Source organism: Lygodium microphyllum, chromosome 1, assembly GCF_053477565.2.
Source record: "Lygodium microphyllum isolate KBCC chromosome 1, Lygodium_microphyllum_v1.1.10, whole genome shotgun sequence".
Taxonomy (NCBI): domain Eukaryota; kingdom Viridiplantae; phylum Streptophyta; class Polypodiopsida; order Schizaeales; family Lygodiaceae; genus Lygodium; species Lygodium microphyllum.
Genome location: NC_141135.1, coordinates 91,093,244 through 91,120,557, shown reverse-complemented (window position 1 = coordinate 91,120,557; position 27,314 = coordinate 91,093,244). Strand labels below are relative to the sequence as shown.

The following is a 27,314-nucleotide window of genomic DNA, read 5'->3' as shown; positions in this document are numbered from 1 at the left end:
ATGTGTAGGATGTAGCCCATCCAAATATCACACTAATGAATGAATTTGGAAAGTAGCACAAGTTTCTACAAATTGCAGTATATATTTGTACATGCCTTTACACCAATATCTTTCTTTGATTCTTGGAAAGGTAGCCCAAATACCTCTATGACTAGACTATAAACTTTTCATGAAATTGTTTCATAATTTGCTATTTAATTTCCTTGTTGCATAGTACCCTATATGGAATACCATTTCTTTACTTTTTATGCTTGCATGAAAAGTCATTCTTCAAAAAATATTTGTATGCCTTAAAATCATTTTGAAATCTTGAACAATCCATCCTTCTTTCCTGAGAAGGTGCTTAACTAATGACCAATTAAAAACCATTCACTATCATGCATGTCTATTGAAAAGTAGTCAAATAAAGGAACAAAGCATATATGGTTAACCACAACACTTGCACTACCAACTTCTCCTTCTTCAAAAACCATATCTTCCTCACTTTCATACTTGGATATTGATGGCATTTTTGTAACATAGGAAATACACTATAACATATCAATATTTGAAGTAGAGCAATGAGCAATAATGTTAAGTAGTAGTAAATTTTCTCAATTGGTAGAGTGCATCTACAACATGAAGAAAGTGCAAAATCCAAATAAGGTAGAAGACACAAGAACCTAGGAATTTTTGTACTTTTGAAACAATAGCATAGACCCCCTTCATCTTTGCAAAGAATCCACCTTAGTTGGAGATGGTCGTCTCTCATATGCACCACATATATGGCCCATAATCAAGACTTCCCTAACCCCAAAAAGTGAGTGTTTTCTTTAAAGAGTCAAATTTACTTATTTTAACACGATTAATATTTTTTAATATCTCGCTATATAAACTACAACAAACTTTTAGTACCCTTTAAAATCCATTGGTTCATCCCTTGTCTCTTCTTTATAACCTTTTATCTGCACATCCTCACTAAGAAAAGACATAGTGATTTGTGCTATAAAGTCTCTTTAAGACATGCACTCATCACATGTGCAACTCAATTAGTTGCTCCATATGGTAAGTACACATCTTCATCAATTCGAAATGTGTTTTCATGAATGTTGAATCCCTACTTTCTATAGCCAATTGGAATTGATTATACCTACATTGAAGATCACCCCGGAGTAGATTGGCCTTCCTAAAAATGTAAGAAGTTGGAAATAGTTAAAATGTTGATAATATGCCATGTCACACTGACATTGGTATATAAGGAGATAAGTTGTAAATTTTCATATCTTTTGACATATCAATACATTTACAATCTTTCTCTCCCTTCTTACTTCAAGCTTCCATGGCTTCTACATCTTTCCTGTCTTTCTCTCTCCAATTCTAGTCTTTCTCTCTCCTCGTCACTCTATTTTTCTCTCTTCCTGCAGTCTTTCTCTCTCCTCTGCAGTATTTCTCTCTCCTCTTTCTCTCTCCCTAGTTCTCTCTCTGACAAGTGGTATCAGAGCTTCAGTCTTTGATACATTATTTTCTTCCATTTTCACTCTCATTTTCCTATTTCAAAACCAATTTCAGACAAAAATGGTATAAGACAGTGACTAGTGGAGTGCTGCAGGACAACTACAGTTAGCAATGACTACATCTGGAGATATTCAAGGTCAGATATGGCGGATAAAGGCTTAAATGGCTGGACGCCACCAAATTTTATGCAAAATTGAAGGTACACAAGTACGGGAGCAGTAGGGGAGTTTCCAAAGCATCTCTGGACCACAAGGACTGCATGCAGAAGCATTAATGGCAGCTTTATTGGGAGTTTACACCTCCTGACCACAAGGACTGCATGCAGGAGCATTAATGGCAGCTTTCATGAAGACCACACAGACCATTGTAGCTTTCTTGGAGTCTTTCAAGCGTGTGACATCTAGAAGCAGGAGATCTTGACTTGGAGAGGCTTGCAATTAGTTCATTCTGCATTTTGCTATAGATGTAAAGCTTGGAAAGCAAGGACTTCAAGTGCTTGCATTTGGCAGCAAATTGGTTAGGAATTATAGCTTCCTGATGTGCTGATTGATTTTATTTTTATTTTTTTGTAATCTGCGTGCGGCATTCTTTCTTCCTCTTCTGCTTCATCCTTAGCTACTCCAAAATTACTTGAGATTTCAGCCAAGAGCACATCCTCCTCTCCTGATCCTCTTCCTTCATGATACTATTCTTCCATTAAGCTTGTTCTTCCGTTAAGCTTGCATTCGGTACATCTTCTTGCACTTGGTGAAGCTCCGCCCCTCTACTAACAGTTGTTCGCTTCTCTGAGCTGATCGACAGGCACATTTGTGGTTCTATTAGCTGTGTTGTGTGCATCTGTTTCTATTGTGGCTTTGTGGACATTGGTTCAGCATCCCACGACCAAAAATCCTCTGAATGTATCAGATGCTTATGGGCCACGACCCCTGTAGATGCAATAAAGCTATGTACCCTGCAGTATCGTGCAGCTTCACTGCAAAATCGAAATGAATAGCCATGTGCGGTTCCAGGGGCTTCTGTGCCTGATGGAGGCCCAATCTTACTTGCAGGAGTTTGGAAGGGGCATGGTAATCTAACCACGAGAAGAGTATAGAGCCATTACTAGTCAAAAGCTTCAGATCAGAAGCATTCTGGCATGAAGAGAGCACCTCCTCCATGGTGTCATCCTCTTTAACCTCCTCTCCGCTCCTGCCTTTGGACTATTTTCTCCAAAGATACTGGTACCTGTCTTAGCTGCAGGAGGGGTGGTTCTGTCTACCTCCAAGCCTGGACCCCTCTGGAGCTTAGGTCGGGGAGTAGCAGGGGACAACTTGCTAGCCATACTTGTTGGAAGTGAAAACTTTTGTTCACAGCAGGCGTTCAGCGCCAAGTTCGATTGAGAACAGGCTCATTTCAGCACCGCCAATGGGCTCCGGAATAACTTCATCGGCAACATTCAATTTCACAAGTTCATGAGCAGTGATCTTCAATGCCTCTGTTGCCTGTGGTGTTGCAGCAGCATCTTTCCACAAGATAGCTGCACATGCCTCCGGACTAGCAACATAATATACAACATTTTCCAGTATAAGCATTTTATTGCAGCAGCCTATGGCAAGAGCTTCCCCAGAACCACCCTCTCCAATGACTGTGGTAATGATTGGGACTTTTAGGCCAAACATCTCTCTCAGATTTCTAGCTATGGCTTCTCCCTGTCCAAGCTCCTCTGCTTGTATTCCTGCATAAGCACCAGGAGTGTCTATGAAAGTAAGGATGGGAAAGCCATGTTGCTCTGCATGGAGAATCATCCTTAAAGCTTTTCGATACCCATTAGGTCGAGGCATTGCAAAGTTTCTGTAGATGTTCTCTTTAGTGTTTCGGCCTTTTTGGTGTCCAATAAACATGAAACTCATCCCATCAATTTTGCCAATACCCGTGATCAGTGCAGGGTCATCATATCCTCCTCTATCTCCATGAAGCTCAACCCACCTATCAGTAATATTGAGAATGTGATCTAGACAAGTCGGTCTGTTTGGATGTCGTGCCACACTCAGTCTTTGAACATAGTGACGTTCATCCACGTTCATTAAAGAATTGATTTCTACCCGATAATTTCCTAGAGTGCCTTATTGTTTCTGCATTGGATTTGAAGCTACCCTGTTTTTTCTAAAAAAAATCTTGCTTCAGACTGCATCTTTTCATTCTCTAGTTGAAGATTCTCGAGTTCGGAGGTCAAAGTAAGATGGTGCCTTCAAGCTCCACCTTCTCTGCAAGTATCATCATCTTCTCAGACAGCAGGATACTTTTGTCTAGTCCCAGCCCATTGACTTCTTCCTTCAAATGCCGTCTCCTTCTCTACTTGCAGTTGACTAGAAAGTTCTGCCTGCAATAATCATATCTGAGAAAGACGTTTCCAAGGCTGATTTTTCTGTTAATAAGCTTGACAAAATAGTTTCCAATTGTGCCTTCTCTGCTAACAAAGAAGCTTCCATCTGTGCCTTCAAGGAGAAGCATCGTCAAGTAATGCTGAAGGGGCCTAGAAGGAAGAAAAGTGCCAAAGCGGATCACTTATCAAATATCTTGCTGAAAGAAGACTCTTCTCTCTGCTTTGTGACATCCTATTAGCTGTGCCAGAACAACATGACAGTACCAAAAGCTTTATCCTGTGTTTAGAACAGACTGTTGTGCTACTTGCTTTGCGGCATGTAAAGTGAGAACAATCTCCATGGATGCCATTCCATGAATGCTTTGCAACAGAGATTTTAACAATTCCAATTCTCTTTCAAAAGTTCCCTTCATTGAAATAGGTCTTTGTAAGCAAAGGCCTTTGGGCATTTTCTATTCATCAGTTGGCCTTGTCCCTGCCGGATTTTCTCAGACGGCTGCCCTCAAATTCTGCATCTCTATTTCCCTCTCGTGTGTGCCTGCTTGGTAACCTTTTAGAAACCTCAGGATCTGCCCTGTGCGTGTAGGAATGTCCCTGGCAATTGGCAGTGAACTTTGCTTCCGTTGCAAGATGTCTTTTGGAGGAGCTTCCTTCACAGTATGTGAAAGCTCCAGATGAACATGATGAAAGTACTATGGAAGAGAACATGGAAGAAGATGGGAGTAGCACTGTTGCTGAGGCAGAACCTGTTGGGCTTCGAATGAGGCCAGGAGAAAGAGACAGAGAATATCAAGAGAGCTAGCTGATTTTGAAGATGTGAAAGATCACTCCGCATGTGAAACAGAACTGGAAATCATGATGTGCATTACTTGGGGGGGGGGGGGTAGAATGGAAATACATGTTCTTCAGTGGCAGACATTAAGTTACTAAACTCAGGCAAGGATGCTCCAAATGCAAATGAATGGTGCAACTTGTCAGAGCTAAATAACTTTGTTGTTTCAGCCTTTGCAACCATGCCATTGTTTCTATGTGATTAAAGGACCAAATTCAGTGTGGAATGGGAGTTCCTTCCTATTTTTGTGCAATGCTCCAGATTTACGGATACATATCTTTTTCTCAGGTCTATGGATAGCACAAGATTGAAGTACTCAAAACGCTTGGAACAGGGCCAAAACAGGGTGCAGTCCAAACAGGGACAGATTTGGAAAAGTTGCTACAGAAATTAGTAGCATCATTCTAACGACAAAGAAACAATTGGAAGCCATACTGCACATCATAAGCTTCGAGTGGAGCCATCAAACGTCTCATTTGGACACATATTTCTCGAGCTAGAGCCTATTTGGTACCGGCAGTTCACTAGCAGTTTACTGTGGACAGTTTTGGAAATTCTTAAACAGAGAGGGGTATTGCTACTCCTAAATTCAAACCAGGATTTCTACTTGATACTAGACATCCTAACCTTCGAGTCAAGCTATCATACACCTTATTTGGACTTCTATTTTTCAAGGAACAGCATATCTCTTCAACTTGACTGCAATGGCAGCAACTAAGAATAATAGCTCCAGCTCTAGTGAACAACGTTGGCTTCAAATACATGCTAAAATGGACAAACTTGGACAAGGTTGGCTTCAAACACAGGCTAAAATGGACAAAATTGGACAAGGTTGGCTTCAAACACAGGCTAAAATGGACAAACTTGTACAAGATCAGCTTCAAACAAAAGCTAATATTGACAAACTTGTAGTTTCGATTCAAAAAGTGTATTGCTCCTATGGGAAAAACAGCAGGACCTGAATCAAATGTTCATGCTTATGGACAGCATTTATATGCTGATGGTACACACTATGATCCACATGCATCTTATGAATATGAATAGCAACAATATGCAAATGAATATGACCAGTATGCAAGTACATCTGGACAGCATGTTAATGCTTATAAATATGATGTACCATATCATAATGCAGAGTATCATTCCATTGAACCTTGGCAGTAGAATGGTTATTATGGTCAACATGCTTATGCTTATGAGCATCCATCTCTTCAGCAACATAGTTCTTATGGATGTAACAAAAATGGTTATGCCTATCAGTACACTTCTAGCTTTGATCAACAGCAAGCAAGTGATTATGACCAATACAGTGGGATCAATGATCAAAGGCAACATGCTTATGAATGTGAGCAGCAAACTATAGTGGAAAAAACTGCATATGCTCAACCTAATTGTCCCTCTGATGTGCAGCAGGACTATTATCACCATATGCAGTATGGACAGCATGAGCAATATGGTTATGAGTATGGACATCCATCTGTTGTACATGATGAGCATGGACAGCCATCTGTTGTACATGATGAGCATGGACAGCCATCTGTTATGCATGAGCAGCAAGATGACTATGAGCAACATGTCAAAACTATCATAGAGCTGACCGATGGTGATGAACAGGTGTGTAAATTACTATCTAAAGCTAAACGTGTTAGACACCTTACTAGTGATACAATACCGGAACTGCATGCTGCGGGCTTATGCTATCGTTGTGCTAAGCCACTATCTTGTAATCACCAAGCCACATGTAGGGCAAAGTCTGCCAAAATAATCTTGCTATTTGAATATTATGATGTAAATGATGGAGAACATCTTGTTGAAGACCATTCTGGTATGAGTCCACAACAAGAAGTTCAACAACAAGAAGTTCAGTTCAAGAAGGAAGATTATGGATAGCATGTGGACTTGGAAGATCATCTTGCAATGGAGACTTTATTAGTGAGTACTATCATGATGATCGTGTTTCCAGCAGTATTTGATTTCGATCTTATGAAAGTTGATCCTATGCATGGCAAAGATACAACTTTTCCTTTTGATCCGGGAGGCTACAGGCTGATTTTGACCTCCTGTATAGATTAGTACTACTATTGAGTATTAGGTAATCTTTTCCTTTATCCCTTGTAATGCTGTACAGAGTAGTACTCTGTTCTATCCATCTCCTCTTTAGCTTGTTTCTAGGTTTGTTTTTGAGGACAAAAACCTTTTTGGGAAGGGATGGATTGTAAGAAGTTGGAAATAGTTAAAATGTTGATAATATGCCATGTCACACTGACATTGGTATATAAGGAGATAAGTTGTAATTTTTCATATCTTTTGACATATCAATACATTTGCAATCTTTCTCTCCCTTCTTGCTTCAAGCTTCCATGGCTTCTACATCTTTCCTGTCTTTCTCTCTCCAATTCTAGTCTTTCTCTCTCCTCGTCACTCTATTTCTCTCTCTTCCTGCAGTCTTTTTCTCTCCTCTGCAGTCTTTCTCTCTCCTCTTTCTCTCTCCCTAGTTCTCTCTCTGACAAAAAAGGCTTCTACAAACTCATCCACAATTGAATGAACTCTAGCATTCATGATACTTAACTTTCTCACTTACTACATATCATGTACATCTTTCATTCATGATACTTACCTTCACTTGCTACAAGCTCGTCCACAATCAGACAAGTTCTAGCATTCTTGATGCTTACCTTTCATTTCTATGCATATTTTCAAGCTTTTGAAAACAAGTTCAATGATCTAATGATAAAGTTATAAATCGTGTAGAAAAAGCATGTGTATCTACTAAAGGATACGAGAGAGTTTTGTTCTTAGTGCCATCATAGTCCCACTTTATAATGGCACCAGTTGAAAATTGATCTTATCTTGAGAGTCTTTATAATTTTTTTGTATTTGAGATTAGATGATATGTATGACAAATACTATTACAATTTCTTTCATGATTTACACATACAATAAGGAATTGAATAGCATGCTTGCAACTAGGGATTCTAATTTGAGCATAAGTAGAACAATCATCCAACACCTTACTTTCCATAAAAACTGTAGTAATATATCATTTCCTAAGAATCACAAGATAAATCGATACATCATGCACAAAGAAATACTACTCATCTTGAACATCTCATATAGTGAGTTTTACACTGGGCATGCAATATTCAAATCCCTTGTTGCACTATTTATAGCACGTATTCTCCAACCACAATCTATATCAACCAACCATCTTCCATTTTGATAAAGACTCCTTATCATTGTATTTTTCTTTGACCCATGATCTATCAATGCATTGCATGATGGCTCCTCAAGATCCACTTTAACTAGAGTTTCTATGGGAGCTCTGGCTCAATGTTCCTTCAATATTGACTCTTATGTATAACTCTAATTACTTCTTCTTCATTGAATGGAACTTTTATTACTCATGGAGAATAATAGTAGCAAATTATTTCGTTTTCATCATCTTCCTCTTCAATACATGTGGTTTCTTGATGAAATTGTCACTTAGGAATCCCGAGAATCTCTTCCAAACAAATTCCACATTGTTGTTCAAAATCCTTTCTTCTAATACTTTCTCAAAATCTAGGGTTGTTTCTATGTCAAAGTGCAATTTATACACCAAATTTTTAATGTTAGCTTTGCTTTGTTTATGTTTCTTTCTCTTTGATATCTTAACCATGGATACATCAAGTGGAGGGCTTACATGAGGTATACATTGATCAAATTTAGGCTTTCCACTTTCTTTGGATCCTCTTTTTGAAGTTCCTTCATTTCCATCATCCTCTTTCCACTTCTCTTTAACAACAACTTCAATTAGACCTTCTAGTATATGTCAAGCTATGCCAAGAGCTTGTCGTGGAGTCGTAGAACCGATCATATTTACATTCTCTTATCAAAATGCTTTACTATTCTATTTTATCAATATTTTATCATATATTTTTTAACTAACATCCTTCTTTGCAAATATATATTATCATGGGTCTCATTAACCCTTATATTGATTCTAGTAATATCTTTAATTTGGCTATGTAGGTTACTATAGGTGATCTAGAGAGTAGGATGAGCTGAGGGATGACAAATGAGGAGTTATAAGAGATCTTTGCGTGTATGTCTCTGAATCAGATGACACACTTCAAGGATATGGTAGATTAGAAGTTGTCTCATCTAGGAATTCAGTGTGTTCTACCACGGCACCCTCCAACACATCAATCTCTCGTAGGTGGAGTTGATGCTCTAGGCTAGCTATAAAGGGAGACTCAACGATGCCTCATTTAATTGGTGGAGGTGATGGTTGTGGTGGGTGCTTTAAAGATCCAAAGACTTATTCTCCTCCTCATTGTAGGGGTGGTTCTAGGGGATGTTGTGAGATATAGATATTGTGACCCTGTAGATAATTGATACTCCTCCCTCTCATCGATTGAGTGGATGATTATCACCTCTAGGATTTGCTACACTTATAGGGACATCTACTTCCTTGACTCCAAGTTTCACTCAATTCTCTACAGAGGTGGCACCCTTATGGGTGCTACTCCAAGAGATACAACCCCTACATGTATGCTAGATGGATAAGGGACTTCTAATTACACCCAGAAGCATGGTTGGTGATGGGAGACGGCACATCTTAGACCCACCCAACTAGGGTATGGATACTTAGTGAATAAGAAAACCTATGCTATCATCATGAATGTTGAGGAGAGGAGGGTGATGGCATGCATGAGAGAGTTGTGCCAGTAGATATTTAGGCACAATGTTCTAGACCACTAAATAAGTATAGACAAGGGAACCAAGGAGTATGTAATTGCATCCTCACATGAGGAGTTCTTGATACCCACCACAACGGTTGATCGACTTCCCCTGTATGGATGATGGACTGTATGCATGCATATATATCACATAGAAGGTCAAATGCACACAAGGCTGTCAATAGTGGCTCTCTAAAGCCTCAATGGTTGGATATAAAGTATAAGTGGAGACTCATGGATGAGGCTAGAGATTCTCCAAGATGATGGTGATTGCAATGTGATGCAGCGAGGGGATGTCTGGAGGTAGGGGTTGTGCTTCATCTTGGTAGTGCAAACATAAAACTTATTAGTTTTCTTTTGGTTATGTTCACTTTTCTCTTTCATGTAGTGCTTGTACTAATAACAGTATTACTTACATAACTACTTTATTTTCCTTCCAACACTCGATCACAGGCCGCGATCTCACACAATTGAAGACTCGATATGCAGAGAAGCACGGTCTCACTTCTCTGATCTATAAATTGTACGCATGCAAAAATCCATTAAGATATAATTTTTTTAATTTTTAGTTTCTAGTTTTTTAATGATGTGTTATGTTACATAGATTAGTCTTTGATTGTTTTATATTGTAGAGTCTGTTTGACGTCCCATTGTGTTGAGATAAGCTCTTAGACGAGGAGGACTTATAGCAATCGCTTAGATTCGTGAAGCATGCACCCTTCCTTTTTTGGCCCTATATTCCATGATGCTCTTTCTATGTGGGCTTCCTTTGATATATTTCTCATCTTTTGTATTAACTCGCATTTTGTGATATTTATTGATATGTGTGTCAATTTTTGGATTCTTCTCCCTATCAGTCCATGTAGTTCTATGAGATGTTGTTTGTCAATGTTGTATTTATTTTGAAATAAAATAAAATAATATTTTTCTTCTACCATCTCACAAAGCATGTGTTTCCAGAATAGTTGTATACTCAACATATAGATAATTTATGGAACTTTTTTTAGCACATGTGGTTGGAAGAGTGGCAAGGCTTTATGCCCTGTCAAAAAACAAAAAAACCACTATAACTATCACTATTAGCATCGTAAATAAACTCCATACACATCTCTATTAGCATTGCAAATAAATTGCACATATTGCAATATGCATCGTTATTTACATCATAATAGGCATTGCTATTTGCATCGTTGTTTGTGACACAAATAGCAATACCTACTTTGATGACTTTGTAGAAACGTGTATATCGATAATGTTAGTGATAATAAGGGAACTTTTTTTACTAATAATTTTCTTGCTTTAAATTCCAGTATATGGCTCATATCTTGTAGTGATAGGAAATCACTCGTGTGAATTTTATTTGGCCTTCTCTCATTAGTACCTTGGTGCATTGATACTCATTTCTATTTTAGAAAGCATGATGTATCCTTGAACAGGATAGGCTACCACAACCATGAATAAAGCATTTCTTGAGTTGTGGTATTGGTATCAAAATGCCCTCACGCTATCCCTTAATATGCTTCTTGGATCACATCCTCCATCTTAAACATATATCTTAACATAGTCTACCTACTTGTCTTGAGATTATTTGATATGTTTGAGGTATTATCATGAGTGACCAAACCATATGAGACTAATTACCAACAAATGATGCAATCAAAGTTCTAGGATGAGGCACCTATATGGAATCTAAAACTCCAAAAGAAGGTGTGTAAAGTTCCTTTCAGCCAAGTTGTGCACCCCTACAATGTCCTAAATAGCAAGGGAGGGTTACTCTCTTTTGTCTCGCTACCTCATCCAGCCATCTTTAACCTTTTTCCTCAATCGGTATGTATAAATGGTAGTGTTATTGTCCTAAAAATTAGGAATGATATGCATGGTTGAATAAAAAGCTTTGGGCATTCAATAATATGAAAAAATTGGAAAGTTTAATGAAGATCGAAGAGGGATGAGAAAGGTTTACCTTCAGTAAAAAATGACTCATTGAATTAATAAACTCACCTTTTATAATTTCTTGGGTTTATCAATGTACAGGATGAGAAAAAGATCAAAATTTAGAGATTAGCACACTAAGGCAAGGAATTGCTTCAAATTTCAAATTCCAATGTACTTGAGTTCATGAATTAATCATGGAAAGTATTTATGGAAGCAAACAAGCTAATGGGCTAAATCATCAATCTAATAATGATCAAAGTTCAATATTCAATGATTGGGAATCAAAATTTAGTAAACCAATGCTAGAAATTATAATTAAGCAATGAAGATGTACTCGACCTAACCTCTCCTTCAACAATTGGTTATGCTTTAGCAAATGGAAATGGAGAGATTAAAAAAGAGTAGATGAAGTATATTTTTCAATACTTGATGAAGAACACTGTTGAGCTTGATCAAATTTTATCCATCACAATTGATGGGAGTTTCTCTTCAAGCTCCTGTTGATGGAAAATCCTCTTAAATCCTTCAAATAGCTATGGGAGTGTCATTCTTGAATAAATGGCTTCAATAATGGTGGCTAAAGAGAAGTCCATACTCTATTATGAAATCCAAATCCTTTATAAGAGTCAAGAATTCAAGAAGATTCAAGACATTCTTAACTATCCAAGCATCCAAGAAGAAGAAAATGCCACAAATGTTGATAGGTTGCTTCAATGTTAATCAATTCTTTGTAGTGTGGCCTTGATCTTACTTCCCTTAAGTAACATATTTCATAATCTCGATGATTTGAACCTAAATTGAATAAAAATTTAAAGAAATATGTGGCTACCCTAGTTTTCCCCAAATTGGAAAGATAAGAGTACTCCAAATCTTGCCAAGATACTTCAATCTTGCATCATTGATGTATCTGAAGGTTAAGGAGAATATTCACGAAGAGATAGAATAGAAACCCTTTGAAAATTTATAAGACTCAAGCAAGAGATTACTTGCTATCCAGAGACTCCATACCTAGGGCTTAAACGAAGCTTCAAGAGTAAAGAATGATTCAATGTTAGGTGATTGAGGTATAAGAAAGCTCCATGGAGCTAAATGGAGTAGAAGACCCATGAAATCTTAAAGATATTGAAAAGAACTCACTATTGTCCTCAAATAATGGTAAGAAGAAGAGAGAAATATACAATAGCTTATCTCAAAGAGCTTAAAGATGCCCAAATCTTGTTAATCATTCAATCAAAAGTGTATAATCCACCATTTCAAGCCTTACGATGAAGCACATCTAGCAAGAATACCACTTACCAACAATAAGCAGCCAAAAAGATGCAATGGATCTCGCATTGATTTCCCTACTACTCCAAAGCCGATAATAATGGAGCTCTTATGGTGGGCTGAAGATGACTATAATAATCTTATGCTCTCAGAGAAGGAAGATTAGGTCACGAAAAGATTATTAGGTCCAATAAATCAGCCCTCAAAGCTCAAACAAGGTTGGGAAAGAAAACAGAAACCTTGTTTAGTCAGAAATTGACCCTACTAGGCTTTCCCTAATCCATATTAACTCCACTTAGTCTAAGAATCTCCAAAATGGTCCTTCTAATGACTACGAGCTACTAAAATGTCCAAGAAGTTGCCATTATTCTTCATACATTCTCAAATATCCCCAAAGTTAGTCCGCATGACTTACTACAAAGAATCCCAACTTGTCATGGTTTGAATTTTAACAAGATCTTTAACTAAGATTTAACTCCAATTACCCTATAATTGTGCTATTAACCATATCAAATCTTAAAAATGACATTGCCTTTGAATCAAAGCAAGGCTCTGATACCATTGAAATAATAAATGCCTATCTTGAATTAAAATAATTGAGAAATCAAGAAAGCATATGTGAAACAACCAACCATAGCCATATCATAGCTAAACTTTACATTAAACTACAACATAAGGTAGCCATAGTTAATTTGAATCAAGATACAATGAGAATCAAGATGTTGCTACAAGAAAAACAACTCTTGTAATGGTGGACATTGAGTATCCACCTCAATGTTGGTGGGGAAATTTGAAACCCTCAAGCTCCAAGAATGGAGAAGTTTAAAAATGAATTGTGCAAAAGATGTGTTACATTTGCACCCTCTTGCCTTTTATACCCCTGCCTAAAATAAGCTAATTAACTAAACTAATGATATTAAATTTATCTTATTAAAAATATAGATATAAAATTAAATTATTCTTGAATGATAATTTTTATTTATTTATTAGATCAATTACTACTTATTTATTTTCATTTAAGAATCACATTCTGACAAAGTGTGAATTGTTAAATTCACTATGGTAGGCTATGATCGTGTAGGTTGATAATTTGTAATCAATGTATGTGGGTGTCCATATCATCAATGATATAAAATGAGCATATTCATAATCTTGCTTCCTTCTAGGATATTTCTGGCGTAATTGGTTTGGTATATGGCACAAACATGCAATACAATAGTTTCTATGACACAAGCATGTTGGTGAGTAATATAAGTATGATGTACCATGATTGTTATAACAAGCACATTGGTGTCCATCAAAGCATACTACACTACGCTTACATGTTATAGCATGTAAGAAAACTACACCAATGGGTTCTACCCTAGTGTGTATTTTTTCTAATAATAAATAAGTTGGTGCAAGATGTAAACAAACTAGCATCAAGGTGTTATTATCCTAACCCATCTTCATTTATAATCCTAAACATGTTAGTGAAAGATATAAGAAAACTAGTACACAAAAAACTAGTACTACTAAGGTGTTACTAAAATATCATGACATTTTTCTATTTTTTTAAAAAATATTTATTACTAAATATATTCTAAAAATAGAAATTATTTTCAAAATCATTTTGAGTTGGCAGCCTGATTTCACTATAGGCTAAAAAGTTAAAGAGTGGTTAACTATGATTAGATTAGGTTTTCTTGTACCCATAAACTCTAAACTATGAACTTCTATTTATATGAAGGGAGTATAAGATCATTTGTATATGAAAGATTAATATAAGTGCAGTAAGGGGCCAAATTCTTTTTATGAGTGCATTGAATGTAACAAACACATTTTTTTATAATAGTCCATACTTATCTAACTATTTGTTGATCAAATGGATTTTGGATTGTTCCTTGCTTCTAAGCATGCTACAATTAGATCCATGAGTTTTCTTAGGTGCTTTTACTTTGGTCCTTTAGTGTTCAGAGTATGTTTTGTGGCCTTGTGGATTATTGCACTTAAGTGAAAATCAACTCGGCCTTAAACCAATCTATAGATTTTCAAAGGTCTTTAGAAGCTTCTGTCATGTGTCTTTCTCTCTCCATGATGTTATTTTTTGATTTGTTGGTCTATAAGGTTTATGAATGAAATCTACCAATAAGAGAACTTGAGGTTTCCTAATCTTTGGCTCCTCTAAGGTGTGTTCAAGGCTAGGAATCTTACTTCTCTTTAGTGTTGGTATCTCTAACCATTGCATAATTACATGTGGCCATGCTCTCTAGATCTTGATTAGTTGGATCGTTCACTTTTCTTCTCTTGTAGGATTGGGTCTTTTGTAGATCCTAGGGTTTGTGTGTATTCTTGCATGTAGGTTAAGCTTCTTGAGAGCTTGTCTTGTTGAGTGTATTCAATGTTCTCCTTTTGCAAGTGTTAATTTCCTTGATTTCTCTTACATATGTAGATCCACCTCTTTCTCCATTTCAAGGTTCCTTGGGTCTTGTTTATATAGGTTTCATTTAAACTATATATATGTATGTTAAAGTGCATGACTATGTGATTATGTGTGTGTTTATACATTTATGTGTGTGCGTATGGTAATGTATTAGTGTATAAGTGCATTCACCAACCTAGCACAAAGTGATATTGTGTTTAATTATGTGGATATATATTATGGCACGAGCAATGATTAGAGAAAAGACCATTCACAACCCAAAGACACAAAAGAAAATGAGAATCAATAAAGGTTTGTGGCTTAGTGCAAGACCTCAAATAACTCATGTCTTTGCTACATCACTCTTTCTAGCAACTTTGAAGAATACAAAAGATAGAACAAAGGACAAGATTTAACCCAACACCACCTCCTAACCGCTTGAGCTAAATTTCATAGCCCAAGGTTTAAAAGACATCTAATATAATCATGTCATCAATGTAAGCAAACACATCTCGGTTGTGAATCCACCCTCTCTTGAGATCTAAGCACAAATAACACTACATCTGACATGTATTATTTCTTGACTATGAGTACAAGGAAGAAGAGACAATAGCATGTGTGCATAAATAAGATTCTCCATCTCAAAAACTTTAAGAAGAAACATGAGCTCTTCAATTCCTTATGACAACATAAATATAGTTACATAATAACGGTCACCACATGAACCAAGTGGCTCCTAGCGGCAATATGAAAGCAACACTCAAGGGAATCACCAAGTGAACCCTTTAGTCGAATCATGATATCATGAAATTGCTAGATTCGAAAAGGAAACCTTCATCTTCTATACTATCGTACAATCCTTAATGAGGGCACAACCAAAGTAGCTAGCATATAGAGTTTATAACTTCCAAAGGCATAGCCTTCAAAGTCCTGCAAAGAAAAATCCGCCTTTACTTCATCATCCACTATATGAAACCTTTACATGCGTATTTCAACATATGAATCCATGCTTTGACATCTTCATCCAATCTCCCATGAAATTGGCCATCCTAAAACTCAAAAAGGGTAAACCTAAAACACCAAATCACTATTGGTGCTCCTCTATGGAGGGACCAAAAAATATGTCACACGAGTGATAATCAAAGAAAACCCTAGTCACAACCTGAAGATATAAGAAAAGGAGTGCTTTTAAGGATTTGTGGCTTAGTGCAAAACCTCAAACAACTCATCTCTTTGCTACAACACTCTTTCTAGCAACTTTGAAGAATGCAAAAGACAGGACAAAGGGCAAGATTTATCCCCACAGCGCCTCCCAACCACGCGAGCTAAATTTCATAGTCCAAGGTTTAAAACATATATTACATATCATGTCATCAATGTAAGAAAACATATCTCGATTGTGAATCCATCCTCTTCTTAGCTCTAAACATAAATAAGACTACATCCCGTGTGCATTCATAAGATCCTCCATCTCAAAAGCTTTAGGAAGAAACACGAGCTCCTTGATTCCTCATGACAACATAAACATAGTTACATAATGAGGGTCACCACATGAACCTAGTGGCACCCACTTGCAATATGGAACCAACACTTAAGGGAGTCATTAAGTGAACCCTTCAGTTGAATTGTGATATCATGAAATTGCAGAACTGTAAAAGGCAAGTTCCCTCTTCTATACTACGTTGTAGTCCTCCATGAGGGCACAACAATAGTAGCTTTTATTGCACATAGTGTTGCGATTTCCTCCTCAATGTTGCTTCGAAGATCAACATCAAGTCTAATTAATTGCATTGCTACTTCTTAAGAAGGATTTGCTAAATATCTAGACTACCACCCAACATTCCACACTGGTTTAGTCTATGCTTTGCCTTGCCTGTAACCTCCAAATTTTACATTGGCTCCACCCATCATCAAACTCCCGCTTATAGCTACCATAATATCACCTTATCAGATTTTTCTTTAGACACTCTCCTCCATTATTATAAGAGATTGAGAGATGGAACAAGATGAAAGAAAAATAATTTAGAATTTGGAAGATTTAATGGAGATAGATAGAGGTGAAACCAAGTGACTTCATTTCATACATCTTAGCAGAGAGATCAATACATAATACATTTGATAGATTTGATAAATATATCCAAGACAAGGACACATGCACACACTTGGGACGATAGCCCAATACGAATTGAGACTATAGCTTAGTAAAAACACTGATATGCCCAAGACAAGGATGCATGCACACACTTGGGATGATAGCCCAACACAAATTGAGACTATAACTTAATATACATACTAAAAATATGAACAATCTCTATTGAAAATAATCCAAAAGCTGTAGTTAACACCTCAAAATCTCATGTCGGGGAAGCTAAAACAAGCTTGGAAAAGAGAAGAGAGACCTTGTTTAGCCAAAAGTAACCTTGCTGGACTTTTCCTAATCCCTATTAACTTGAGTTAGTCCAAGATTAACCTCCAAAATAGGATTGCTAATGACCATGAAACTACTAAAATGTCTAATAAGCTACCATTATTCTTCATATCTTCTCCAATATCCCCAAAGTTAGTAATTATGACTTACTATAGAGAATTCTGACTAGTCATGGTTTGAATTGTAATAAGATGTGTAACCAAGATTTACATCCTGTTACCCTCTGTAATTGTGCCACTAACCAGATCAAAGCTTAACTAGGTTGACATGTGTAGCTCAGTACAAAATTTTGAAGTTCTATATGCAATTCTTGCATGTTTGTTATGTAGCAATTTTATTGATGGTGTTTAGACATGCATCGTGTTTTGAAGCGAAGTACGTTTGTAGATAAGTTTTTGCATTGTTTAAATACATGGAGGATTGTCAAAAGGAGAATATGTATGTATATGTAGTTCGAGTCATTGATCACATGATTTTGAACGTTCATATTTCTTTTTGTTGTAGGCACCATGGCCAAGTGGGAATAAGAACACAAACACTACATTTTTTAAGGTGATATCTAGGCATGGTGAGGTTCTTGTAGGCAAGCCGTCTATCCTAAACGTCGTTGTTCTTTCAACGACACAGTTATTATTCTATAATATAATGCATGTGAACTCATGCTGATCAGCTCTTTGGAATGCTTGTCGTTGGCTTGGCTCGACCACATTTTCGAGCAAATTATAACATCTTTTATTCTCGTGATCTGCTTGGAGCAGTGGGTCGAATGGAGAGCTTTCATGATGGAGCTCTATAATCCTTTCGATGGATTTCCTGTTGAGGATGCAAAGCCATGTCCTTAGATGTGGATGTTCTACTATAGCCATGTACTTCTAAGTCAACAGATTATGTAGCATGTTGAAAGCAAATACATCTACAATATCAGATGTAGTCAAGTCAATTCTAGTAGATGGCTGTAAAAGTGATCCATCATTTCAAGAGACTAGAGGGTTATCAAGAATAGATCAATGGTCCAAGGTTCCGTTTGCAATCGCTCTTGTCATTTTGTAGACCAATGGATGTATCAATGATACTCTTAGTTGAAGTTGTAATGGTTTTGCATTGAGAATTCGTTTTGTGTAGTCTAGTAAGAGTGACACCACATATTTGATTCTCTCTTTCTTCGCAAGGCATGGTTGCCATTTAGTTATCATCATGTTGACTCCATGTTGTTGGCATGTAAGGATGCGAATAGTGCTTGACGAAGCCGTTGCAACTTGTATTTCTTCTATAGATGGATCGTTCTTTTGCAAGTTGGTAGCATGATGTTGCATTGTGACTATACCACTGGATGCACACATTGTTAGTTTTCCAATGATGCTTTCACATTCCGTCGCCCAAGTTGATTCGAAATTATCTATGTCATTCCAAGTTGCAGCAAACAATTTTAGTGATGTTTTTCCAAAAGCCATGATTTTTATTTTTCTAAAAGTCTTCAAGGATGCCTTGTGACTTTTTTTCTTTGTAGCGTCCATTGATGCGAATGAGAACAATATGTTTGTATCATAAAATTGTAGTACGCTTGTTCATGATGGAGGAAAAACATGTTATACTTCGTTAAAAAAATTTTAAAAGACTGTTTATTTTTTCAGCATGCAAGGATGATGATTTTTTTTATTAATAGTAATCCCAATAAAATTAATAAATAAAATTAATATACAATAATAGTACTTCAAAAGCTTTAAGAAAATTAACAAAATGAGAAAACATGCTATATAGCATGCCGAAGAGTTGGCACAAATCTCTTCGTAATTAAATAATTATGGGAGAAGGTGCCATTCCCCTGTCCATTCAAAATATCTACCAAGGTGTTACTATCTTAACCCATCTTCATTTATAATCCTAATTATGTTGGTGCAAATACAAGGAAACTAGTACACAAACAAACTAGTACTAAGTTATTACTAAAATATAATGATATTTTTTTATTTTTTAACTTTATTTTTAAAAAAATATATTTTAGAAATAGAATTTATTTTCAAAATATTTTTGAGCTGGCATCATGATTTTACTGTAGGCTAAAAAGTTAAAGAGTGGTTAACTATGATTAGATTAGGTTTCCTTATACCAATAAATTCTAAACTATGAGCTTTTGTTTATATCAAGGGATTATAAGATCATTCGTATGAAAGATTATTAGAAGTGCAGTAAGGGACCAAATACTTTTTATGAGTACATTGAATGTAACAAACACATTTTTATATAATAGTCAGTATTCAACTAACTATTTGTTGATCAAAGGGACTTTGGATTGTTCCTTGCTTCTAAGCATGCTATAGTTAGATCCAACGATTTGCTTAGGTGCTTTTACTTTGGTCCGTAATCTTCAGAGTGTCTGTTTTGTGGCCTTGTGGATTATTGTACTTAAGTGAAAATCAATAGTGGCCTTAAATGTGTCTAAATATTTTCAAAGGTCTTGAGAAACTTTTGTCATGTGTCTATCTCTCTCCATAGTGTTATTTTTTATTTGGTTGGTTTATAAGGATTATGAATATGATCTACCAATAAGAGAACTTGAGGTTTCCTAATCTTTGGCTCCTCTAAGGTGTCTTCAAGGCTAGGAATCTTACTTCTATCTAGTGTTGGAATCTCTAGCCATTGCACAATTACATGCGGCCGTGTTCTTTGGATCTTGATTAGCTAGATTGGTCACTTTTCTTCTCTTGTAGGATTAGGTATTTTGTAGATCCTAGGGTTTCTATGTATTCTTGAATGTAGGTTAAGCTTCTTGAGATCTTGTCTTGTTGAGTGTATTTGATTTTTTGCTTCTGCAAGTGTTAAGTTCCTTCATTTCTCTTGCATATGTAGATCTAGTTCTTCCTCCATTTCAAGGTTCCTTGGGTGTTGTTTATGTAAGGCTTGATTTAGAGTGTTATTTAGATGAGTTTAGTTTTTAAAATGTTTGTATAGTTTTCAAACTCTAAGTTCATCCATTTTAGTGTAGGGTCCCTATCTGAAGGTCTTAATTCCCAGTCCTTAGCCATCATTATTTTCTGAGATTATAATCAATGTGGTTTCTTCTTGGTCAATCTATCCATTTTCTTTAACCAATTCCAAATACAATGTAGACAACTATGCACAATCAACCCTTTTACTTTATTACATTGAATGTAGGTATGATAGATGGTAGTGCAAGAGATGAGCTCAACCAAGATTTATCATTTTCAAGTGCTAATAAAGTGTAATATTAGTGGTAAACAAGTTTCTTTTTGTGTACTTTCTTAATATGTTTAGGGACTTATTGGAGCTAGGGGTCTTGAAATCAACTTAGGGGTTTAGAATCACTAGGGATTACCTTAGAAAGTTGGTGTGATGAGCACAATCATGTGTTAATGGACTTCAATTTTTCATAAGCAATCATGTGATATGATAATGAATTATGTGCTTGGAATCTTTTGTCATATGATCATTAGTTGTGTAGTAGTAGTAGTCATGAGCTGGTGGCAAATAATCATGTGCTAAAAAACATCAAATGTGTGCAAGTAGTTAGCAACCATGTTGAGGTATTTTCCCTACGCGTGAGAATAGGCCATGTATTGAATGTATTTGAGTATATGTTAAAAATGTGGGAGGTTTTGGTTTGAATTTATTCCTTGGTAATCCATTTCTAAATGGAGGAAAGAGCTAACATATTCCAAGATCAAAGGAAGCTTGAAAGAGAAGAAAATTAAAGAGAAATAGAGGGTAAGTTTTCCTCAATCAATCTTGGCACTCCTTGGGGGGGGAGGGTCACTATGCACATCACTTCACTATTCCTATGCACTGCACTAGGGCGTCTTATACCCTTTCATATCAAATACTTCCATGCCAAAAGGGGAAAATGAACTACATTGCACCATCTTAAGTATTCCACAACATGAGGCCCACTGGAGCTATATCTAGTAACCTTAGTAGCACGTGCACTATGAGAGATGCACCCTAAAATTTCACTCACATCTTTGTACATCGGCTTTACGAAAGCCTTCACTCATTAGAAATTTCAAGGATGAGAGTGTAAGGTTGATGGCTAAGTTGAGGGTTGAGAAGGACAACATCACTAGAGAAAATGGATTCAAAAAGGACTCATCATACATGGCCTATTGGGTGAGAGATTGATTTGTAAGTGTGGGGGGTGGAGTGGAGATATAGCTTTTCATTTGAGGGGTAAGGATTCAAAGAGTAGATATTCTTAAAGTTAATGATGGAACTTATGTGTATGCATGCATTAGGCACAATACACTAAGTAGACATGAATTTCTCAATGCATTCATACTTCTTCTATGAGCATTGGTTGTTTAATTGCATGTGATGTTTTTCAAAATGCATCTCTTCTTCAAGACATAGTATGCATGATCATAAATCTCATTAGTGGCACAAGCATATTTTCCTATAGGAGCACGTGTTGTGTAAGAAACCCATCCAATGGGTACTAGTGTGAGGTGGCACGTTTCTTTTCCAATCATTTGAGTATTCTGTAGGGGTGGGAGAAGAAGTATAGTCCATTATCAATAGAGAGGTGAGAAAGAAGAAAGTTTACATCATTATATATAGATTATATATAGATGTGTATATACCTTGCCTTGTAGCCTCTTTTATTTATGTGTGTGTGTGTGTGTGAGTGTGTGTGTAACTATGTGACTATGTGCTTGTTTATACATTTATGTGTGAGTGTGTATGGTTATGTATGTGTATAAGTACATTTTCCAACCTAGCACAGAGTGATATTGTGTTTAATTATGTAGTTATATATTGTAACATGAGCAATGATTAGAGAAAACACGTGTCAAAACCCGAAGACATGAGAGAAAATGAGCGTCGATAAAGGTTTGTGGCTTAGTGCAAGACCTAGAATAACTCATGTCTTTGCTACAACACTCTTTCTAGCAACTTTGAAGAATGAAAAATATAGGACAAATGACAAGATTTAACCAAAAACCACCTCCCAACCACTTGAGCTAAATTTCGCAGTCCAAGGTTTAAAAGATGTATTATCTATCATGTCATCAATGTAAGCACTACGTGTAGAGAAAGCCTATTTTTCATATTGACCACCTTACAAATGACTCAAAGAAACATGCAACACATGAAGTAAGAAACTCAAATCTAAACTAGGAGATAATGGAGATGACTTGCTCAAAATAAAGTTGAAGATTAAAGAACTTACAAATAGAAAAGCCACTGAACTTCACCTATACTTCAAGATGGAGGAGCCTAGTAGATGTAAAACCTGAGAACTTACAGGAGAGATGAGTGTGCAACAAGAGGTTGCCTCTACATAATATCCAAGGTACACTATTTGTAAAGTGAAAGATGAGTGTGAGTTTAGAGAACCAATATTCCATTATCAAAGTGTGTAGGGTTGAAGGTCTACTGCAAGTAAGAAACAAAAGGGTGTAGGAAGGTTGAGAGATGGAACAATATGAAAGAAAAAGAATTTAGAATTTGAAAGACTTGATGGAGACAAATAGAGGTGAAATAGAGTGACTTCATTTCATACGAATTAATACAGCAATCAATCTGTAATACATTTGATAAATCTAATAAATATGCCCAAGACAAGGACACATGCACACACTTGGGACAACAGCCCAACACAAATTGAGACTATAGCTTAGTATAAACCTTGGGAAAATTACTACATGTATATCCTCTACATCACGTGCATTCAAGTCCTATTTATAAATATCCTTATCTGTGAATTTTTCATGAATAAAGCATAACCCTTTTCTATTCAATTTGTAAAAAAACCCCCTTATATTACACCCTTCTATGTGTAAAAAATATATAAAAATAGTATTTTAAAAATACCTTATTTTGAACTCACGTGATGCACACATATATTCATGAGTAACTTACCCAAGGTATAAACACTAATATGCCCCAAGACAAGGACACATGCACACACTTAGGATGATAACCCAACACAAACTAGGACTATTGCTTAGTATATATACTAATATATGAATAATCTCTATTGAACATAATACAAAAGCTATAGTTAATACCTCAAAATCTCATGCATACATCAATTTGCTAGACAGAAGATGATAGGTAGCACCACCTACACAGGACACATGAATAGAAATGCATAAATCCTTGTAGATACCCTCTATGGGCCTCTAGAAGCACTTCAGCCCTATAATTACACTTTTATTACAATAGAAAAACATGCTATAGGTGTTACCACAAATCCATGAGAAACTCTATCTTTGTCGTTTATACTATGTCTACCAAAGAGAGTCCCCATCAAGCAATCACCAGGTAATAGAGGCTGCCCCTAGGCAATGGGTTGCCATGAACCACTTGGTGGTAATCCTAAAGACTAAAACACTCAACAAGGGTCATCGCCAAGTGATAGAGGCTAGACCATTGTCGAAGGGGTTTTTGTTGAAAGGTCGAATCCACTAGGGATCAGAGGTAGAAGGAAGTAGAGATAGGAGATGGAAGAGAAGAAAAAGAATAGACAAGAGGTAAACACGACAAAGGCAAAGCATAATGAATTGAATCAATATGTATTGGTAGAACATGAAATCCTTTTTCTGGCACTACTCAAAAGCACTATCCATGCATTAGATCTCCTAGAGCTCCTTCGTAGATCAAAAACATGCATCCAAATAACACCTCCTTCTTTGTTGCTTGGAACCCAAATTTGATGGCTCCGTTGGCTTTGCAAGGGGGGTAAAACCTTAGGACACCTGATCAGGGATCTCCTGATCACTTTTTCCAATTCAAAGTGTAGTTTTTAGCCTGTCATCAACAGCGATCGCAATGCGACGATTTTGCCCATCTTTTTTATGAAAAATCCCATAACTGGTTGAAAAAGAAACTTGTTTTTTGCATGCCATCCTAATCTAGAAGCTTTTCTAACTTTTTTGGATTTTTACAATAAATAATATAAAAAATAGTCTAAAATTATCCAAAAATCTATTATTTTTGGATAATCCATGCCACAGACACTAGCACAAATGACTCAGATCACATTGACTCTCTACATTAATACGAAAGTTGGAAGATGATGCACTGCATAGTTTTTCACACTGTGCCCACATAGTGCTAGGACATCCACCCCCTCTGAACTTGCACATCCTCCGGTATGTGCCATCAATGCACCACCCAGGTCAAATACCCATAATGTCAACTTGTCGCTTATCATGCATATAAGAAGGGATCCCCCAGGATCATAAATCAAAATACTCGGCATTTGTACAACTCTTGAGCCATATCTAGTACCCCCTCTAGGGTCATAAAGCCTTGGGTGCATATCATACACTAGAGGTTGTTGAATATCTATATACATGCTATCAATACACCCATCAAAAAATACATAGCAACATGTGTGTGATCTTTCAAAGCCCATCGCATGGGAAGTTTCTTATGATAACCTTTTTGCTGCTCATCCAATATAAACTAGGTCTCACTTGCATTCAACACATTCTCACCATCACTTAAAATAGTGAAACAATCCATATCTTGAAGCATCTTAGAACTACCAATCAAGGCCTTTGACAAAGCATCCGAAAAATTTTCCAATTGTAAAGCATTACATCTAACATCTTGTAAATGCATATCCTCTATCTCATGAATTGTTTGAGAAATGATAACTTTATCATCCTACAAATCATGTACATCTAACAAGTCACCGATCTCCGTTTGATTCCCTACATCAAGCAAAACATTATCTTCACAAACCTCTTCAAATGCTTTAAGAAAATCTATAGGTGCAATGATTGAATCTTCTAGTACAGTATCTTCCAAGGCATTTGTGGTTGTCTCAACATCAAACTGCAACTTATATCTTGGTTGCTTGCCCTCTTGCTTGCTATCCTGTTTTTGCTCCTACAAAACTTCTTCCATAACATGCTCGAGAGATGGCTGATTTGCAGCTTTAGACAAATCCACACCTTCTTGTCACTTTCTTAGATATCCATGCATTATCTTCATCTCTCATGTGTTTCCCTTCAACAAGTGCATCTGTGTTTTGTCATTTTTCTAAATATGCATCCACTGAATATGCATCGACCGGAAATTCCCAATCAGTTATGTCACCAATTTCTTGCCCTGCATCAGATATTTCACTATCAGTAACGTTTCTCTTTTCAACTGCATGAAAAGTATGTGTCCATATTTCAATCTTTGGACCAACGATCACTTGGCCATGCATTCTATCCAATTGTAGACCAAAAGTAGAAGCATATACAACCACATAAGCATTTCTGATAGCCAAGTCTTCCAACAACTTCTACATACCACCCTTTCCAAAATTCAAAGCAAGAGAGGTGATCCCGTTCCTTGTGCATGGATCTTGAAATCTTTCCAAAAGATGAGATGTTGTGCCAACTCCTCCTGATAGGCATCACAATCCTTTCTCTCATGCTACAAACTATCATACCACATACATCTTTTTTGTGGCTTAGAGGCGGCTGCCCGTCCCCTTTCCTCTTATCCTTTTTCATACAATTTTGCAACTTTCAATTGAAGATCCCACATCCCTTTGACCAATTCATCTAAGACATCATCCCTACTAACAAAGGGAACAATAGCATGTATAGCCGTAGGGTTAGCCACAGAAGTAGGTGTCTCATTGGATACTTCAATTTTTTTGCCCATAACAGTGGAAAATCTAGAGACATGCAATCCTTGACATGTCTCCACTCTGTTTTTGAACTTGTCTCTATAGTCTGATCCTCCAACAAATCATCAAGCTTCTCTTGAACCTGAGGATCAGCTACTTGTAGAAACAATTCAAATTTTTGACTTGCAAGAGCTTGATGTTTTGCAAGATCCAACTTCTCAAACGACCTTTGAATTCTCTTAAAAAATCTATAGGTCACAAGACCCCTATTGGGTTGTAAAACCCACTCCTGAAAAGTCTTACGTGTAATCAAATTGGTATCTTCAATGTAAAATTCTTCCCTGAGTGTCTTCTTGAAAGCTACCTAGTCAGTATCTTGCATGTATAATTCAATATTTCACTCTTTCAATTCATGTACATTAACACATACAAAATACCAACTCCATGCAAGTTGAGCCACTCCAAGGAATTCCATCTTCTGAGCATAGGTATGTACATATGCAAATACATTCCTGCCATTGAATAACTTCATCTCATGCTCAACTGCATGTAGAGCATTCATCACAACACTTTCTATTTGAGCAAAAGCCTGGATCACCTGTTGTTGTTGTACCTGCATAAGCATATTCATATTTTGCACCAACTGTTGCAAAACATCACTAGAGATTGTGTTCAAAGGTTCTCTTATCTTCTCTTTTCTTCTTCTATCGACCTTTCACGTTGGGTTCACCAATGTCCGAGGGGTTTTTGTTGAAAGGTCGTATCCACCAGGGATCATACATGGAAGGAAGTAGAGATATGAGATGGAAGAGAAGAAAAAGAATACATAAGAGGTAAACACAATAAAGACAAAGCACAATGAATTGAATTAATATGTATTGACAGAACCTGAAATCCTTTGTGTGGCACTACTCAAAAGTAATCTCCACGCATTAGATCTCCTGGAGCTCCTTCGTAGACCAAAAACATGCATCCAAATAATAGCTCCTTCTTTGCTGCTTGAAACCCAAATCTAATGGCTCTATTGGCTTTGAAAGGGGGGTAAAACCTCAAGACACATGCCCGAACACCTAATCAAGGATCTCCCTGATCACTTCTTCCAGTTCAAAGTGTAATTTTTAGCTTGTCACAGCAATCGTGACATGTGTGATTTCACCAATCTTTCTTTTTTATGAATGTCGAAGGGGTTTTTATTGAAAGGTCAAATCCACGGGGGATCAGAGGTAGAAGGAAGTAGAGATATGAGATGGAAGAGAAAAAAATGAATACACAAGAGGTAAACATG

The 27,314-nt window shown here is 36.6% G+C and overlaps 1 protein-coding gene across 1 annotated transcript; it reads right to left on the bottom strand.

Annotated features, from left to right (window-relative positions):
• Window positions 1-2,840: 2,840 nt before the first annotated feature.
• On the bottom strand, window positions 2,841-3,557 carry LOC148041395 (acetyl-coenzyme A carboxylase carboxyl transferase subunit alpha, chloroplastic-like). Its single transcript, XM_087686387.1, has one exon. It carries the CDS (start codon window positions 3,555-3,557, stop codon window positions 2,841-2,843), a length of 717 nt encoding a protein of 238 aa, XP_087542513.1.
• Window positions 3,558-27,314: the final 23,757 nt, after the last annotated feature.

What these genes read in the sequence shown, in the direction of transcription:
- LOC148041395 (XM_087686387.1), bottom strand. Translation starts at nt 3,557, where the DNA reads ATGAACGTGGATGAACGTCACTATGTTCAAAGACTGAGTGTGGCACGA.